Source organism: Branchiostoma floridae, chromosome 3 (assembly GCF_000003815.2).
Source record: "Branchiostoma floridae strain S238N-H82 chromosome 3, Bfl_VNyyK, whole genome shotgun sequence".
Lineage (NCBI taxonomy): Eukaryota > Metazoa > Chordata > Leptocardii > Amphioxiformes > Branchiostomatidae > Branchiostoma > Branchiostoma floridae.
This window is the reverse complement of record NC_049981.1, coordinates 11,123,878-11,143,856: the sequence shown is the minus strand read 5'-3', so window position 1 is coordinate 11,143,856 and position 19,979 is coordinate 11,123,878. Positions and strand designations below refer to the sequence as shown.

Sequence of the window (19,979 nt, the reverse complement as noted above, 5' to 3'; positions counted from 1 at the left end):
AGACAGGTAACGCCTGAGGGAACCAACCGGTAAGGTCGAGAGGATTACCTGAGAACCGGGCATGTCCACTTACACCTCACGGGGGGAGGGGACACTTCGAACATTTTTCTGCTATTATTTTCATGATACATTTAATAGAAATACCTAAAGTAATGGTTAAATGGTAATACCTATACGTATACGATGTACAACAATTTTGTTTGCAGCAGCACAATAGATGACATTTGTAGCCCCTGCCTCCTTTGTCCCGTGAAAATGGTCGAGTCCAAGAATGAGGTCACTCCCACCCATGTTGTCCTATTGTCCGCGGCATCCGCGACGGTTGAAAAATACAAGACTCGCCGGTTCCGGTGTTTAAAATTCACCAGACTGGCAGTGTTGTAACGTTGTCTTAAACAAACGTGTGTTGTTGAGGAAAGTGTGGAGTCCAAAAGTTCAACGTCTTAGTTTAGAAGTGCCTTCAGGTGACCCGAGGAGATTGACAGGTGGGTATCTTTCTTAAGGCGGCCAGAAATGGTCAGTCATCATTTAAGCAGTCAAAGTTCGAATCGTCATGGTAGGGCTAGCTTGCTGGGCTCAAAATGTTTTACATAAACATATGGCTACTTGATGTTGTTTTCTACGACTTGCAAGCCTTCTGTAGAAGTGTATATAACGTTAACGTTGTACTGCAATGTGTTTAGCAAATACCTAGTCACCAACAACTGTAGGGAGAGAATATATATTTTAGGAGCTCGAGGGATATGACAAAGACTTGTCAGTTAATGGGGGGGGGGTGATTTTGCCAGATCACTGTCTGATATACAGCAGTATAATGGACTGGTAGGACGTGACGCAGTGTACTGTTCGTAGTACCAGTCGTGTTCTATATATATATATAGGCCCTGGATGCGTGTTTTAAGTGACCCTCCTGGTCTCTCGAGTACCTGACCTGTACCCCTTCCGTGCACGAACTAAACAAGATGACATTGTACACACTTTGAATAATGATGAGTAGAAGAACTGACGCACACATTTTGGGAGATATTCCCAGCAAACGCACAGTTCTCAGGGTTGCTATTCTAGCTACAACAATCTAAGCAAACACGGCTACAACTTCAATGCAAAATGTGGCGATTGAGTAGAATAGCCAATTTTTTTTTTATTGAATGACACCGAGAGGGCTGCATTCCTCCTGGATTTACTACCATATTCTACGAACTGATGTGTGTAAAATACAATGGAACGCTAGTACATTACTAAACCAATTTTAGGAACTCTGCTCTGCCAAGCTGGTGTCATGCCAAAGGGCGGTTACGCTGGTTGAGCTATTCAAGTTCAAATGCAGAGAGAGTCTGGCGATTTTGTATCGAAACGTGAGGTGGTTACAACATAATCTCCAAGCAGATGTTAGAGAAGGTGATGTTGTCCGAGCTGCCATTGTCTTAGAGAGAACATTTCAGTCTTCCCTAACATCTGCTTGGAGATTAGTCAAAGAATGTCTGTCCCGCATGCAGACATCCGGAACTGTAAACATAGGGCTGTGTAGTCACAAAGCGTCCCATGCATAATTGAAAACTCGTTCGACCCGAAAATCGTTTGGCAACTTTCTAAATTTAGTAACCAGGGACTGCTGTGTTCAGGCAGTTAAGATGAGGCTAGTCCATTTAAAGCTGATGAAAATGTAACAATGTCTGAACACCCTGAGTGAGTGAGTGAGTAAGTGAGTGAGTGAGTGAGTGAGTAAGTGAGTGAGTGAGTGAGTGAGTGAGTGAGTGAGTGAGTGAGTGAGTGAGTGAGTGAGTGAGTGAGTGAGTGAGTGAGTGAGTGAGTGAGTGAGTGAGTGAGTGAGTGAGTGAGCGAATGTTAATGCCTGAAACCATCAGGGCGATAATGACCTCCTGACGAGTAATTGTTCTATTCCTCACAGTTGTCCGATTGAGAGTTCCAACACAACAAAGCCATGGAGGAGAACCGACGGATCTCTCTAGGCCCCGAGTTCCTGAGATGCGGGATCTGTCTGGACGCCTTCACCAACCCCAAGGCTCTGTCGTGTCTCCACACCTTCTGTCGGGACTGTCTAGCCCAGTACGCCGCCCGCAGGTCCAGCTTCCCCTGCCCCAACTGCCGCAGGACCGTCTTCCTGCCGTCCCACAGCGGCATCGACGGCCTTCCCGACAACTTCTGGCTGTCAAACATCAAGGAAGAGTTGACCAAGAAGAAGAAGAAGAAGAATGGGGCTCTGAGCGGGGAAGAGAAATGTGCCGTGCACCAGGAAGAGAAGAAGCGGTGGTTCTGCGAGAACTGCAAACACCCCATCTGTGACGAATGCATCGTGGAGAGCCATAACGGGCACAGAGTCACCAAGTTCAAAGAGCTGCTCGTAGCCAAACGCGAGGAGATGCACTCTCTCCGACAGGCGGTGACAGAGCAAGTTGACAGCATGAAAACGCAACTTGAAAAGACGGAGGAAGAAGGGAGAAAGATCATTGCGATGAAGGGGAAAGTTGAGGCAGAGATCAGGAACTGCGCGCAAGCGTGGTGCGACATGATAAGACAGAAGGAGCGACAACTGCTAGACAAAACGGCGACAGTTACGGAAGAAACACAGATTCTTCTCCTCGAGGACCACGAGAGGATGCGACTCGCTATCATTGACATCTCGACAATGCTGGATAAAGTCAAAGCCACCACAGATGAAAGCAACTTGGATGAGGTACTCCGAGGGGTGGAAGTGTTGACGACTCTTCGACAGAACGCCGATGAAGTCAGGCAAACTCCGGCGGCCATAGAAACGCCGAAAATCAGCTTCACTCCGTTAGAGGTGTGGCCAACTGAGCTCGGTGAGGTTAAAGTATCCAGTATTCCTGACAGGCGAGTGAAGGCGAGGAATAAGAATTACAGGGACTCCGGCCAGCTGAGAATGGGCGGCCAACACCTCCTTTTCCCGAGGAACCCTTCCAACAGAGTTGCCTCCAGCCGGGTTGTTCGAGTCGGTGGGCCGGAGTGCGGACAGGGCGCCCTTGAAGAACCGTCAGGATTGGCCGTTACCGCCGACAAGAAGATCCTCGTCTCCGATTGGGCCAAGCAAGTGATTCAAGTGTTCGACCAAAATGGTCGATTCGTTCGAAATGTTCATCTCAACGACCGCGGGAAGGTCAGTCCCGGAAGGCTTGCCATAGACTCGAAGTCCAGGAGGATCTATCTGCAATGCACCGTTCCCTGTAATTCCAGTCGGGATAAGAAGATTATCAAAGTGTTGAGCGACCAGGGCCGACATCTCTTCCAGCTCGGGTCAGGGCTGCGTAGGCCTCACGGTGTGTCCTGTCACACCGCTACCGGAAACATCGCCATCTTGGATACAGATCTGCGCATGGTCGTCATCATGTCACGTGATGGTGAGCGACAAATGAGCACGTTTGGATGCAACCTGGAACATAACGCCCCTCCCCCCATCTGCTTGGACTCCATCGCTGTGGCTCCCAACGGGGATATCGTCATGGCGGACTGGTGGTACAGTTGCGTCAAGGTCTTCGACCCCGAAGGTCACGTTCGCTTCACGTTTGGTTCTCCGGGAGAGCGAGGGGGGCAGCTGAACCACCCGGGAGGGGTGTGCGTGGATTCCCGGGGAAACATCATCGTGGCGGACGAGAGAAACGGGCGGGTTCAGATGTTCGACGCCTCCGGGAATTTTGCACGTGTGCTCGCGTCAAGATCAGACGGACTGGAGTTCCCAAACTGCGTCGCCGCGGTGGACGACGGGAAAATTGCCGTGACGGATGATGGGAAGAAATGCGTGTTCCTGATAGAACATGACCGTGCGTAGGACTCAAGACCCACGGACGACAACATTAGCTCCTGTACCCAGACAACAGGGCTTCATCGGCAACCGTGTCTTAACTTTGTCCTTTTTAAACCTCCTTGGTCTCACTGTTTCCTACAGGAGTATCCGATTAAAGCTTGTGTTCACCTCCTTTACATAAGACATAAGCTGCACTTATACAGGTCTGCTCAGTGTCACTGAGGGTACGGGATGCTATCTGAAATGTTTGACCGTTTTCAAAATAATCATATCCAGTTGGTTGAATCACTGCTATGTGACGTGTCTTTTTAATTATCTGAATGTCTAGCCTTCATCGACGTATCTAGGACTCACTAAGTTGTAAAAGTGCGCAACATTTGTTGAGCTACAACTGTTAAACTGTCCCGTTTAATACAACAAACTGAAATCAATCTAAAAGTCGCAACTGGTGGTGGAACGTTAACGATCGACATTTAACAATATTTAAGTCACCACATAAATCACACTTCTCACAAGACGACAGGCAAGCAAAGTGCGATGAGTCGATGACACGACAGCATTTCATCTAAGTTCGAGCATGTACACTTCTCTTTTGAAAGTCTCTTTTCACCGAAAATCTATATTTTAGGCCATGTTGATTTGATTAAATGGGGAACCCAAAAATAGTGCGAGCGTGCGAACAAAAAAACATTGCCTTTATTATGAAATCTAAGTGGTTAGGAATGTTGAACAAATGACTAAACACACGGTGCATGGTATACCGAACGATAGATTATTTTTATTTTTGTTCTTTCATTAGAATGACTGGCATTCTACGACATTAATAGCCATTTTCTTATCTGAATTGTATGTTATCCATGTAATCAAATCAACATTGCCCTATAAAGTGAATTAGATGCGTGCAATAGGGGTGTTGTTTCAGTTGCACCATGCATACACATGTACATAGTGTACGTGCACACAAGAACGTAATACATACAGACATATAGCACATGCCAATAGTATCTTCCTCCCGTGCGTGGACAATATATTCTGTCCTTGAGTAAGAGCATGGGTTACGTTTATAAAACTTTCAAGTTTACATCAGCAAACATAACCATATCGTGAAAAAGCAAATAGCTCAAACAGTTCGCCTTACATCACAATGTATACATATAGTGCTTAGAATTGCTGTGTATGCAACATAGCTCATTGCCTGTATGCTTATTCTTGTCGAATTTTGTAACATATGCCATCTCGGGTGTTGGTAAGCTAGACGCTTGAAATTACAAATCTAAACAATGTGAATATGGAAAATAAACCTCCTTAGGATATTGTATGCCAACTTGCTGGAGAATATACATTTTGCACACGGCAATCACAGAGCATGACTTCTGGTATATCGTGGTTCATTTGATACCTTCGCCAAGAAGGTTGTTTGTGTGTGTGTGTGTGTGTGTGTGTGTGCGTGTGCGTGTGTGTGTGTGTGTGTGTGTGTGTGTGTGTGTGTGTGTGTGTGACTGTCTGTCTGTCTGTTAGTATACTCGAGAAGCTGTGAATGGTTCCTAGACAAGTCACGGTCGTGATTATAAGTGATGGATAGCTCCTTTGTATTGGTTTTATTTTCACAGAAAGACTAACTTTTAAGGTTAACGCAAACTATTTTCCAAACTATATGCAGGCGAGGCCCATCAGTATATGTACAAATACAAAGAAGTCTGCTCAAAAACAATAGTCATTTTCTGGATCTTTGATCCATCTTCAAACCTTAGTTTCAGAATACTTCATAAGGAAGCTATCTGCCACACAAAAAATCAACACCATAGCATGTCCAGGACAAAAGGTACAAAACCTAGAAGTTCTGCTGCAGTACCAAGGTCACACGACAGGGGCCCTGTATCTTCCTGACACCTAGGCCTACCCACATACCAAATATCATTGTAATCCATCAACAGGTTCTGAAGTTATGCTGACAACAAATGTCTCACTGAAACACTAACACATGACACACACCAAATACAATACCTCCATTCCTCGTGGAGGTAAATATCATGGACCGAGTGGAACATTTGAAGTGCGATGTACTCTATATGGTTATGTTCACTTTTGACTTTCACTTCATTCAGATCGCAACACAGACAATACAATGTGGACACATAGGCAGCAGGCTGATATCGTGACCACATACATACATATATAAACAAAATAGAATAGTAGATACATTTAAAATAAATTGCAGCTAGAGCATATGTATAATAAGCTAAGAATGTTCACTGTTCTTATTCATTTATCTGTTTAGCAATCTCCTGTATCTTGTATTACTGTACATCGTGTGCGTTCTCAAGCACTTGTGTTATGTTCTAGCTACAGCTTTGTAGCTTTGGACTATTTTGCTGTAACAGGCTACGTTCTTAGAACCGTTGCATACCCCAAAACCTCCAATGAATATTTCTATATACAGCAGCGCCTTAAAAAGTATTGAAGCTTTGTTTTCAGTTCAATATTTAGACCAATTTCCTGTAAGTCTGCATAATATGCACTGCTATTTTTCCAGGAACCTGCCTTAAATCCAGAAAAAATAGTTCTTCAACCCGCTGCATCCTGTAAACAAAATCCCCCACTTGATGGGACCGACTCAAAACGTCGATCTTCCTTTCCAGAAAGCATTCGTTTCAATTCGTTTCGTTTTGTTTCGTTTAGCTGCCACGGTGATACTTAGACGTTACAAGTGTTCAACGCGTTTCAGAGAAATATTCCACACTTCTGTTTTGAATTTTATCACTCAGATCGAACATCTTATGACCCTTGATTGCCAAAAGCCTCCAAAAGGAGGATTAGGGCCGGCTTGTTTATGCTAGAGCCAGACGGGTAGGCATAAAAACTTAAAAGTGAATCCTAATGATAAAGCACCATATAAAATATAACACATTCAATGCATCTCGTATAAATATTTGGATAACCACTGTTTCTTTTTTTTTCTTTTTTTTTTTGACACATTATTTACTTTACTTTATTCAGGTTGCGATATTCTTACTACCGGCATATGCGCATGTATCTTATTTCATAAATTCGTTATTTTTTCAATTTCTATATTCTATAAATTGATCTCTGTCGTGACTTTAACAAAAATTTTGATCTTTTTCCTATACTTCAAACCTAACTCAGTAGGCACCACAACTAAAGCAGCATATTCAATCCAATTTTCCCTCAACAACCAAACTACTATCCAAATTACGTGACTCCCGTGAACGTACGTGCGTCACTATCTTAATTGTCTGCGTTCTTTTCCTCTTCGCTACAAGAAACTCCGCCCATTTTCATCACCAGCCAATGGAAAGGCTAGATTTGCTGTTAAAGCTTGAAGGCTGAAGCGAAGTGTTACCAAAGGGAGCTGTGTGTGGATGTAGCGATTGCGGTGAGAACGTGCCCCCACCATATCGTGGGTGTTTCCAAATTGTAAATAGAACGGACTTGCTTCAAAGAGACAGGAAATATATAGAGAGAGGGTTCTAACTTTGAATTAACACCACATCGCTTGAGAGGCTACAGATCAGCATCGGTCAGGATCAGGATACAGATCAGCATCGGTCGGAATACAGACCATATTTCTCGAAAACGTTACTCGGGCGGCGAAGCAGGAACTAGTTCTTCGTTAGAACGCAAAAGTTGCAAACTAGCGAATCAGATCCTGCATGCAAAATCCGTTACAAAAATGGGTACAAACAGCGGAGGATTCGACATCCCGGAGATTCAGGTTCATCCACCGTCACCTGACCTGAGGTCCTGTACCTGCCCGGAGTCGTCTCCGGTGGGAGGGGACGGGGATGCCTGCGACGTTACGTGCTGCCCGGGGAAACAAGGCCAGGAAGAAGGCAGCAGCCTTCTCTCTGTTCCCCACAGCAGAGCGGACCAGTACTTATACAAGTATCTGGGAAGGGCGCCGAAATGCAGCGGGAAATGCATGCTCGCAGAAGCCGGGAAACTTGCTCCAAACCAGACCCTCTACGTGCAGGGGTCGCCCGAAATGAGGCGGGCGCACCCTCGGTCACGCCGCAAGGATGACACTCCGTACATCGATCCTATTGATGCTCTGCGTAGCAACCCTTCCCTGGACTTATCCGAGGAAGCCGGATACACTGAGCCTTATAATTCCCGAAAGAACTCAGCTTATCGTTGGAAAAGCGCAAAAGACTATCTTGAAACAGAAGAGAGGTCTAGGTACGAAAACGCTGCGACGGAAGATGTTTCGAAGGGCGCAACAACATCACCGGTCCATCCGCACCAGTGCGTGTGCCAGTGTGGCAGGAACATAGCGGCGGCACAGGAGGGAGTGGAGAGTCTGTCAGCGACCGAGGAGAGTCAGAATTCTGACACGAGTTCCACAAACGTCAGGTAAGCCCATTCATCCAAATTACTCTTTCCGCGCGCGCGCGCGCACACACACACACACGCAGAGAGAGAGAGAGAGAGACAGAGAGAGAGAGAGACAGAGACAGAGAGAGAGAGAGAGAGAGAGAGAGAGAGAGAGACATACACGTGCTAAACATGCCTGTCCTTAATGGTAAAAACCAAGCACAGGTAAACATGCCTGTCCTTGGTGCTGAAAACCACTCACAGACACATATATCTTTGGTGGTGAACACTATTAAATGATGATACAGATGAATAATATATCCTTAGTTTATATCTCTAACAGTATCGTCATAATTGAACACACGTGTTACTGAAACCATCTTATTATCTTCCAACAGGGAAACAGAACCCGAAAATCATGACTACCATGTCGCTAAGCCAGCCGACCCCACTATCTGCGAGCCTTACATGGTGACCAACATGACTGCCATTACCCAAGAATGGCAACCATCTTGCAATGATATCAAGTCGTCAGTCGATGGCCATGGCAATGGCGTTGAGGAAAACAACCAGTACGAAGTCATTCCAGACCACGCCGAAGCTGCTTTAGAGGAGAGAATCAACATGGAGGAAGATGCCATTCGGCGGGAGAACAGGGGACATTATTTCTTCCTCTTCTTGTTCCTGTTGCTGTTTGTAGCTGGGATCGTCTGCCTTATTCTGCGGTTCTCGGTGAGCACCCAAATATTTGTCGTAGTTGGTAGATTGTTTTAGTAATAAGACATGCAAACGCTTAACTCACCATCTGTTTAGGTTACCTATGTTGAACATAACGTTAGGAACAAACTAGAGAAAATTCATTTACAAGCAAATACCTAATGTTAACCTTCACATGGTCTTACCTAACAAACTAATTCTCTGTTATTTTTACTTTAACACATTCATACATATATATTGTGACCAGCCCTCCTGCCACTTGCTATATAATGTAAACATGTACTCAAACACTACATGACGTCACATACTTAAGCAGTAACCATGGTGACGTCTGGTCCGGGTCATTGAACTTATTTGTCTGGAAACTAAGAAGAGAAAAAAGAAGACAATTGTGTTTCTTTTCCGCGATTTAAGAAAGCAATACTGACTAACCTCGAAGAACCAAAAAGGATAGTTGGCAATATTTAAAACGTAAACTTTCAGGTCAACTTTCGTTCATTCTTTTTCATCTTTTGCCTTAGTTTGCTTTGATAAACATTCAAGAGCGTTTTTCTAAAAAGTTCGCTCATTAATAATCTTGAGTTGATTAAACAGATATGTATAAATATTGATCCAAAGACAATTTTTAATTAGCATGATTTATGCATAACCAATGTCCTTATACCCCCCTCACAATAGGCGAAAATCGAAAAAAAAGTATTTTGACTTTATTTTTCTCAACATGCACACTGTGTACATTCGTATACTCAGATGAATTTGTATGCATAATACCCCCCTCACATTAAGCGAAAATCGATCGGAAGACGAGTCTGCGAGCTCTAAATTACGAGGAGGCATGACTCTGCTGCCGACGAATAAATGGCAGAGTTCCCCCTTCCCGTCAGGGTCATGCCTCCTCGTAATTTAGAGCTCGCGGTAACGAATGTACACAGTGTGCATGTTGAGAAAAATAAAGTCAAAATACTATTTTTTTAGATTTGATGAATGGCGAAGTGAAAAATCTAGTTCCTACCCTAAGAACTATACCTCTTTGAAATCCCGTACTAAATCTAACAATTTTAACAAACACTTTTCTCATGAAGGCTGCATCATAAGGATTGCAAGTAGTGTCATCGACATGCCTCGCTATTTTCATAGTTCCTCGTCTTCTATGTGGTAGTTGTTTACTTTTCGCAATGTAAACACAATAATGAGTCTATGTTGTTGCCGAGGCAGCCGGCGGCAAGCTGATTCATCTCTAGAACCAATCTGCCAGAGTGAACTCCATATGCATGACTGCTACCCCGCAAGCGGCTTGTTCATAAACATAAAGTATGCTTTTGCTGCAGTGATATTGCTACAAAGCTTCTAAATATTCCCTACTTTATAACTTATATCGAGGGCAACAAAACCGGACTGTTTTGTTGGATATGAAGAAACAATTAGCCACGTGCAAAGTGCAGTTAACGTTGTTAATTTAATCTAAACAACGTATTTAAACAGTATCACTTAACACATATCAATAAGCATACCAAAAATCATGAAGATCCGTCAACCTTTTCTTGAGTTATTCTCTTTCAAAGTCGGAAACGAAACCAGCCCCTGTAGTTCCAAAACAGCCACTGGGGTTCTTAACCTACAGCATTTAACTTTCTGCCAAAACAGATATCTACCACTGAAAATCACAATCATACCTTGTACAGATCATGAGATATCAACACAGGACGTTCTGATGTAGTACCTTTAAAATCCACTTGGAGTCCCATTATCGAACTTGACCTCTGTTTTTACCCAACCTTTATCGACGTACCAAATATCGTAATGCTGTTCACAGACAGTCACATAAACAAAACTAATATAAACCGAAATAAGCAGTAGAACATAACGTAGTAAGTATATGGATATTGCTTGAGTCCCCCCCCCCTTCCCCACACCCTATAAAGTTGTCAAATACGTACAATGCACTAGTTGAATTTAGAATTGAAATTGGTTTGCATTACTTCTGTGTATTGGTCACAAAAATGAGCATGCACTGACCTAATTCTTTCCTTCTTGGTTGCCAGACTTCAACGTCTCAGAATGCACAACTCAGCACCGCAAACATGAACGGACATTTACAGCTTCATCCATAATGCAGCGATTAACTTTAGAGAATCATCAGATGCCATGCTAACTGATACCGGTAGAGGACGCAACTGACCTACAGGTGTCATCATACTACATAGAGTCTGGCGATGACGGTCTAAAAAATCACTTGCCGAGTGCTTCTCTGTACAAAAGCAAACTGACCTAGTCAGCAAACTCTTTGAATCATTCGAGGTGGACTCTGCAAGTAAATGTTCATATCAAGACATTGGTTTGCGTATCAGTTGGCAAATCCTTTTTTCAAAGTACAGAAAAGGGGAAAGCCTGACAGCGTGTTGTGAACGAATGTGTTCAGTAGTTTCATATTCGCAGGAAACGTAGTGAGGTTATATGTATAACTTGGTTTTGACATATGTTCATCAACGAACATGAGGAAATAGCATGAAAGAAAAAAATATTTCAAAAGAGCTGTGGTTTGTCATACACACATATATAGAGTAACATTAGAACCAAATGTATTTTATAATCAACTATCTAATACAAGAGTTGTTTGTAATTGTTAACGTCACATTTTGCGGAATGATTTGCATATATCACAACCAAAACGTCAAATAAATATTGGGTTTTTCTATAAACCTTTATTCACCAGCTTCTATTGTAACCCATACACATAATGCAACAACACACTACTAATAACTATGAAGAATAACAATAATAAGTATAGTATATGTAAGTTAATGAATAATTGATTTATATCTTACACACTATTGTTTGCTAAAGGTGATTTTACGTTTAAGATTTACCTAATTATTTCTTATTTCATAATTCATATTACACCTTTACTTTTGTTTGCAAGCCCAAGCGCAATTATAAGACTGCTATGAATATTTTATTATGAATATCTTGTTGATTTTTTATTTTTCCCTACTTCGTGTGATTAAGGGAAAATTGTCCATACTTTTCTGATCTTTGAATGATAAATTATCATTTCTAGTATTCATAGTATGTCTTAATTGTTTTGTTGTTGTTCATATTGAAATATGCTAAATGATATTACGTGTATCTAGAGGTTTAATAAAATAAATAGACTGAAAACTAATCTCTCGCTGGTCGAGAGACATATCCATTCTCAAAGTAAAGTGAACTATAGATTTGTGTATAAGATTATTAAAACACCAAGAAATCGAATCTATATTGTATACTGATAATATGGTTATACTAGACATATATACTTGTATTTCGCCTGTGATCTATAACATTCTATTCTGAAATGAAATTGAACTATCACTTCATGTACAAGATATAACTGTAAATTAATATATATGATGATATTGTGATATACATATTATCTATAACCATGATAGCCATTTTTTCTTGATCTAAGCAATATCAAATATACTAAACATGTATATACCTACATATCATATTGAATAATCTCTATTTTGCTTGATGAAGAAATACGCATATTGAAAATAAAGCTTAAAAATTGGCCGATTAATTGAATGATTGATCCATTGATTTATAAGCTTAATTAAGCTTATGCCAGACTTAACAACGTTTAAATGGAATGTCATTATCATAGAACAGTTCAAAATAGCTAGGTGTTGACCAACAAAATTCGCCTGTCCCGTAGAGTAGCTGCAAGTTTTTGTTGCCATCTACATTGTCACTATTTCCATGAACGTATGTTAGATATATGATACCAGGGCTGCATAATTAACTTTGTAGTCGTCCACTGTTCCGACTACGCATGCGCAGCGACAGGAATTATGGGTAACATGTCAACGAGTAAGGCCCCTGAAACATAAACAAATCACGTCTCTCATAGAAATCGAGACATTGGCCCAGACGAGGACTGTTTACAAGTCGAGGGCCTTCACCTTTGACATGTTACCCACAATTCCTGTCGCTGCACATGCGTACTTGGAATGGCGAACGTGCTTATACTAAAGGTTCCGGTTCGGAGTGGGGGGTTTTTACGATTCGGGGCCGATTTGACTGTCTCTGAGAAAAGCACTAGCGCTTCTCAAAACATCGTTTTTCGGACAATTCAATGTTTCCGATAGAAAAGGGTGCCTTGTCGCTGACCGACAGACTCATTTGACATTTTCTGTAGAAATGTTATTTTGGGTAAAAACCATCAAAAATATAAGCTTTTCATCCAAAAATTGCTAGTTTGGGCCATTTTTTACAGGCCGCTACACGGTAAAAATAAGTTTTCCTGGGATAATGACTAATATGGCAATGAAGATCAAGACTTCTTCTGTGTACTGAGTAAAAGGGAAGAAAAGTTATCCGATACGTTTTCCGCGAGCTCTGATGGCGCTAAAACACCCAAAACGCACATAGAACGCACGATCTGGGTAATCAGGCAACGAAACGCTTTACCGCTATCGCGCTCACTAATAATGTTAGGAAGTGTTAGCCGCACGATCAAATCTCCGACACCATAAAACGCTACGAACAACAAGTATTTGGAGAAGTATAAAAGATTATATATTGCTAAAGCGGTAGCCGGAAAATCTAGAGCCAAAACTATAGAGACAACCTCTGATTTGCGTCTTATTCTTAGGGACTATTTGGATGACTTGAAATTCCGAACCGGAACCTAAAGGACTGTACATACAAGATAAACTTTGCATGAAATAAGGCATGCCCTTTCCCATCCAACCCTACCGGTATGGTAACGATCAAAATATGATTTTGAGAAAACAACTTCAGATCCTGTACATGCAGCTTGTATAGTTTTACCCACAAAGCAAAAAACAAATTCAATCGACAAACGACGGCTCAGCTGGAGGCATAGGGTACCCATGGCAATGCTAGCTCCGTAACCCCTGAGATATAAGTACTACATTCTACTTAACTTAAATGCACTAAATGGTACGATACATAGGTAGTTCGAGATGATGTTGCATATATAACCAATCTCTTTGTTCATAAGTTCTTGGTAGAACTTAACGTCTGTTTACATTTTAAGGCAAATCCGAAGGCTTTCAGAATTGTAAATAATCATCACATCAAATAGTCACCAAAGTTGATTTGATAAGTGATTCATTCAGCAACTTTTTGTGTTAACTTGTGCACTCTAAAGTTCAGCAAACAAGCTTAAGTTAAGGCACATCAATACACATCTAGTGACGACACCGTTCTTGTTTACTACGTCATCAAAAGCTGGGTCGTGTGGCGTAAAGGCTCTGACGCTACTTTCCGTCGCCAACGACTTTCTGTCCACAGACGTAGACCTCTTGGATGTTCCTGTCATCACCTGTAATAAATAACAATATTCATTTCTTGACACAGGAAGAAATAATTTAAGTGACAAAGAGTGAAGAGAATAGTTTCCATTGACACAACATTTTAACACGAAGAGTTTATTGTCAAACTATGATGAAGAGTTCATTGTAACACTATGATGTAAGATTATTCTTTTTTTATTTTACATTCACCAATTTTGATGGCGCTAATAAGGAGGTTCGGGATTCTCGCTACGTATGTACAGCAAAGAGTATTATGGGTAATATGTCAAAGGTGAAGGCCATTGAGACATAAACAAAGCACGTCTGGACACTGGTATGTAAGTGAAACAATAGTTAAGACGACAACTGTTTACAATTTAGGGGCATAAGCCTTTAACACATTACCCACAATGTATCCCTGTGCATGCGCACTTAGAATTGTGAACCCTCTTATCGCCCATGCGCAGAGATAATGTTAATCTCAGCTTCAACGTATTCTAACGAAAATCTCAAAGATATTCTCAAAGCCTGAATTAGTAACATTGAGGTCATACTCACAGGAGAACAGAACATGCTGAGTGTAATATCAAGACCGGTCTCTATCAAATAACTCAAATAACATAATGTAGGATCATAAATAGTGACACATACCTATGAAAAGGAACTTCTGGACCAGATCCTGTAGAAAAAATGATTGAAAAACAATAAGACAAATGTTATCACTCCCACTTGTAGTGAATGATACAAAATTATTCTGATGCATTAAAAGACACTAAATGTTTCGTACCTCAATAGAGTCGAAGTCGAAGGTGTCAACACGGCTGTTAGAACTCTCCATGTCAACAAGGAGGGCATCAAAGTCTTTCCCCACTTCAAAATTCCCGATGGTATCGTCCAAAGCTAAGACTGAGCAGAATAACACAAAACTCAACATGTATCCACCCAGAATATCAATTGAAAATAATAGAATCCTATTCGTTGAACCGAAAATTTGAGAGATAAAGATTTTTTGCGATGCTCTTAGACGCAAGTCCATTATTTGCGATACTAGTACGTCTGACCTACCCTCAGCGCCCCCAAGCGTAGCCATGCGGAACGCCTCCTGGTAGGAGAGGGACTTGTAGTCCGGAGGGCGCTGGATGCTGAGGGCGTTGGACGTGTGGATAGCCAGGCGAATGGCGTCCAGCATGGAGGGGTGGTACCCGCCGGACACATCTGTGGATCAGATCATTAATAAGTTCAATGTCTTCCCGAACCTTCTAGTGTATAGTCTGGCGCCCATCTGCCCTTAACAGTCTTTGGACAGCACTAGTTTTGAGTACAGGATGGGTTAGTGTATAAGTGTACTGGAACGGGCCACATATCATTGCCACACGCTTTCTTCTTCGGTTAATTACAACGCAGTATCAGCTAGTTTTCCCACCTGTTCCCAAACCAACTTTCAGGCCTTTGTCGAGCCATGTTCTGGCGTCCATCAGTCCACTGCAAATTCTGCAAAATACGAAATGAGCAGTTCTTTTAAAATCAGAATTCTAACTTAATATAAGGCTACTATCAAAAGTATTGTCAAACAGCAAACTATCAGAAGAATTACATTACAGTTCATGCCAACTGGAGATGCATGCTCATTCTCTACTATGTGGGGGCGCAGGAAAGCATCGAAGTTATTACAGGCCTGGTAGTATGGATACAAAAAATCTTAATACATTTGTACCTTACTAAGGAAAATGTTTCGAAGCGGTGATATCGATGGTCGACTTACGATAGGTTGGAGTTTGGGCAGTGTGACACACCCACTCCCCTCTCCTTCATCAGGGCCACGTCAAACTCCGTCAGGTACACACAGTGGGCCATCACGGTCTGTAACAACATTATGCAAATCATGGCAGGTATGGTAATCAACCCGGGACGGTGACAGGTATCGACTTCCCGATACCGTTGACCCGCCCCTGACGTCACACATCCCGAGAATCAGTGCCCATCGTGCTTATTAATACATGTCCCGGCATGTTTTGTTTCTTTCTTCAGGGCTTTCAACTTTGACATTTTGCCTAGAAGGCAACTCAATGCGTGTGTGAAGTTGGATAGGTTTATTGCTTGAGATTAACGAACAATTTGGTGAAACATTTCTTTGTGTTGGGCACATGTGAATAAAGCTGTAAGCATGGATCGAACCAAAACAGATGAGCTATCATTCTAATGCAAAACTCCAATTAGAAATCTGGCTCTGGCAAAACACGACGTTTTTTAATGATGACTGAGGGATAGGTAACGTACTAACCTTGTTAGTGAATACTCCACACTTGTCGTACACGTCCGTGTAGCTGTCGTACTGCGGAAACAGCTCACTGACCCACTTGACCTCTGCCAGGCTCTCACACAGGTGGCTCTGAAGGAGAAAACATGGAAATAGGTGAGAAACAAGACAAAGTACTAGGCATTTGCTTGCAAACACAAGGACTCTGCTCTTTTGATCTTACTCAAACAGATTTATACATGTGGTGACCAGCCCTTTCAGCTCTGCCCTGCCACTTGCTACATAATGTAGTAGAACACCACAGGGTGACTCAGCTTCCTTACCAGTAACCATGACTACAGCCGTCTGGTCCATGTCATTGACCTTGTTCGATTGCAGAAGAAGAAGAAATGAAACAAAAATGTTTCCCTTCCGTGAAGGTAAACATAATAAACAGGAGTGTCAACAATTGTTTGTTTGTTTGTTTGTTTGTTTTTTCTCACCTGTATGGGCAGGTCGTACTTCTCTGCCAGTTTCCCGAGGCCGGCCATCAGCTCCGTGGTACAGGACACCGCGTACCGGGGCGTGATGACCGGAGTGAGCAGCGGGTTCTAGAAAAGAACACGTATGAAACATCCGTGACTTGTTTCATCAGGTTGGTAAGTCGCTGAATAACATAACATGCTCAAGATTCTTTGTACACAACCAAGTCTTTCGTTCAACTGACGTTTCAGTTACAGTCTGTCGCCTTCCTTAGACCGATATTCTTACGGTTTCATATAGGACATACTGGAACTGTCACCAGTAGCATTCTTAGCAGGCAATGTATTCAACATTAAGAAACACAGAGTTATTGACAAACAAGCCTTACCTTTCTTCCAAGAACCTCCATGATGAATCTGAAATGTCAGGAAACGCGTAAATTTGACATGTGCTTCGAACTATAATGTACTGAATATGCACAAGTAATTTTATAACGCTTTTGAAATCATTTCAACGAGCCTTTCAACCCGTGTCTTTCCAAGTTTACAGTGACCAAGAGTGAGCGTTTCTGCTTCTGTTACATTTGCATCGGTGGCTGTAGGGGGTTTAGCCCCGGGCAAGCCAAAAACTTGTCCCTGTGGACTGCCGGATACTGTGTACCTCTCTATTAGGTTACGTCGTCTTTTGGTCGCCGAGTACCGAGTTGATTTTAACTCCAAGTTAAATAAAAACATTCAGGAGACCGGCCTTGCCAAAAACAGCCTGGTGGTACAACGAGCTCCCATGGGGACACGTAGGGGTCACTCCCGAAACTGCAAGAAAATACATATACATATATGTATATAAAATGAATACGGGGTCCCCTTTTCCAATTGTGACCATAGAATTAGACGGGTATGAACCGACTCACTCCTCTGTATCCCTGAGCGAAGCAGCTGTCCCCTCGCAGTAGTTGTCCGGCAGGTTCTGATCACTGTTACACTTCCCTACGTACGCCCTCTGACCAAATGATTCTGTGAGTAAAACGGGACAAATAGATTACCGGCAAATACAGGATTGCCTTGTGCATGATATCCAATCGATATCTGACTCGACATCCTTCTATTGGGTTGACCATTTTCTTTCTGGGCAGAGGCTTTGAAATGCTACAGCTAAATATGTCTGTCCGATTGTGTTTTCCAGCTATGACAAACTTTTGAAATATCACGAAACTTGAAACGATAACGTTAAGTGCTTAAATGGTTTCATTAGGATGGTATAGATATATAAAGAGGATGTAGTTCTTTGTAAGGAGGCTGTATGGATCAGACAATTTGCTAGTACTTCACTAAAGAACCGTGATGGGGGGGATACACTGTTAGTCACGTTTGTACCTGCATTATTCTCACTGCAGCGCCTCCTGGCGTTGGGAAGTAAAAACAGCCATTATTCCTTGATTCCAAAAATTTGCAGGAGGACTACTACAGCGTTATCAGGTACTATTAGATGCTTTGGTTTTTCAACAATGACCTGTATTATTTACTAGCGTCCACTCAAAACAATGTTAGAATTTGCTTTGAATGCTTGATGTTTTTGATAACGTTAAAACATGAAACAATTCCTTACCTGCAGCGTCGCACAGAGCCATCGATGCCCCCTTGTGGATGGTTGCAAAATAACTGGCAGTGGTGGTGCCATTTGACAGCGTTTTGTGCTGCGAGGAGAGAGAACAAACTTTGAAGCACAATTTCTACGGTTACAACTCTCTAGAATAAGTCAACATGCCCTTTCCGTGATGCTACGGTTACAATTAAAAGAGGGGCCCCACCGGGTCGTTTATGGGCTGTTTTGTCGCTTTCGGGCCTGATCCCTACGTGGCCCAGTGGGACACCCGACAGCAATCGGGCTATTTTGGGGCACGGCGGGACCAAGGGCATGCAGAGGAGTTCAGTACCAAGGACAGCCCTATGCAGCGTGACAGATATCTATCCAACTAATACAAAAGTTTCTCCACCTAGCTTTCAACTCGATGAGTGTTATGAACAAGATTTTCTGAGGTAAATCAGGGTCTTACCACGACTTTCTGGTAGACGTCCCGGGCGAACTTCAGATCGCTGTACTTGACCTCCAGCGGGAATGTGTAGGCGTTCAGCCACTCCAGCAGGGGGAGGTCCACTTTGGTTCCCGTGTTGGGGTACTGGGGGGCGTGGATGTGCGTGTCGATGAACCCTGGGATGATGAACTGACTGTAATAGACAAAAGTGTTACCAAGACGGCGGTAGGTATAGACTTCATCCCACCTTTGATCCACTCCTGACGTCACACGCCCTGAAGATCGGTGCGCGTCAGGAAACTGGACCAAATTACTGAAAAACAACGTGTTCTGAGCAATAGACTCCCCATGGCCCATTCACCTTGAAGTAGGCCAGACGACTAGTAGAAAATTCGTGGATCCTAATCTTTTTTTTTTTTTGGATAGTCTAACCTTTCTCTATTTTGTCTGAGCAAGCAGGATGATACTTGAAATGGTCATGGCATTAAGTACACTTGCCTGCCCTTCAGTTGCGCACTTCAGGTCTGAAGCCTATCTCGGCAGACAGGCTCTCAATGGAGTCGCCGTCTTTCACAAATAGAATCTGGAAGAAATTGTAATATCGGCATTCATATGGTATACAATACGGTGTATTCCCTTCACACGACGTGCCAGCCTGACCGCGTGAGAGCGATTCGGTCCGAGAGAGGGCTTGGACCGAGGGTGATACGGAGTACGAGTACATCGTATAGTATTTCAGTTCATACCCACCCGAAAAACACACACCTTTCAATGCGAAATGCGCCAGAAGTCAAGAAACTTTGGTGTCCTTTGGCGTCCACTGTTCGAATTTTCGACAGCGGCACACTTTGGCGCACGCGAAGTGCGTTCGAATTATCACAAGGAAACCCGTGTGATAAACACTTTGGGTACATACTGGCTGCAAAATACACCCGATATTATCATTATTATTATTATAATATACGCTTTATTTTTTTCACAAACTCGCTATGTGTCCATTTACAGTACTTCATACATTTCTTGTTACTCGCACAAACACTGCCGAAATTCGGGAGGGCGTGCAGAACTTATGCGAGCCACAAGAAAGGCATGAAG

The 19,979-nt window shown here is 42.6% G+C and overlaps 4 protein-coding genes across 9 annotated transcripts in view; 2 read left to right on the top strand and 2 right to left on the bottom strand.

Moving 5' to 3' along the window:
- The first annotated feature begins 207 nt into the window (after positions 1-207).
- Positions 208-5,167, top strand: LOC118411281 (tripartite motif-containing protein 3-like). The gene is made up of 2 exons (XM_035813458.1): positions 208-485; positions 1,910-5,167. Exon 2 carries the CDS (start codon positions 1,943-1,945, stop codon positions 3,803-3,805), a length of 1,863 nt encoding a protein of 620 aa, XP_035669351.1. The 5' UTR covers positions 208-485; positions 1,910-1,942; the 3' UTR covers positions 3,806-5,167.
- A 1,760-nt stretch (positions 5,168-6,927) lies between these two features.
- Positions 6,928-13,007, top strand: LOC118411380. The gene is made up of 3 exons (XM_035813636.1): positions 6,928-8,152; positions 8,512-8,845; positions 10,873-13,007. The coding sequence occupies exons 1-3, from the start codon at positions 7,473-7,475 to the stop codon at positions 10,939-10,941; spliced, it is 1,083 nt and encodes a 360-aa protein (XP_035669529.1). The 5' UTR covers positions 6,928-7,472; the 3' UTR covers positions 10,942-13,007.
- A 618-nt stretch (positions 13,008-13,625) lies between these two features.
- On the bottom strand, positions 13,626-19,256 carry LOC118411377 (guanine deaminase-like). Its single transcript, XM_035813629.1, has 12 exons — positions 18,906-19,256; positions 18,458-18,545; positions 17,763-17,865; positions 17,241-17,268; positions 16,873-16,980; positions 16,415-16,522; positions 15,896-15,993; positions 15,557-15,624; positions 15,199-15,348; positions 14,921-15,039; positions 14,785-14,812; positions 13,626-14,162 (listed from the first exon to the last, which is right to left on the bottom strand). Exons 1-12 carry the CDS (start codon positions 19,239-19,241, stop codon positions 14,098-14,100), a joined length of 1,299 nt encoding a protein of 432 aa, XP_035669522.1. The 5' UTR covers positions 19,242-19,256; the 3' UTR covers positions 13,626-14,097.
- Positions 19,257-19,341: 85 nt separating this feature from the next.
- The window catches only part of LOC118411378 (guanine deaminase-like), a 9,726-nt gene continuing 9,088 nt past the window's right edge, over positions 19,342-19,979 (bottom strand). For all 6 annotated transcript variants that reach the window (XM_035813632.1, XM_035813635.1, XM_035813631.1 and 3 more), the window contains one exon: positions 19,342-19,467. In XM_035813632.1, the coding sequence (XP_035669525.1) occupies positions 19,390-19,467 (78 nt within the window). In that variant the 3' untranslated portion in view covers positions 19,342-19,389. The remainder of the gene's footprint in view (positions 19,468-19,979) is intronic.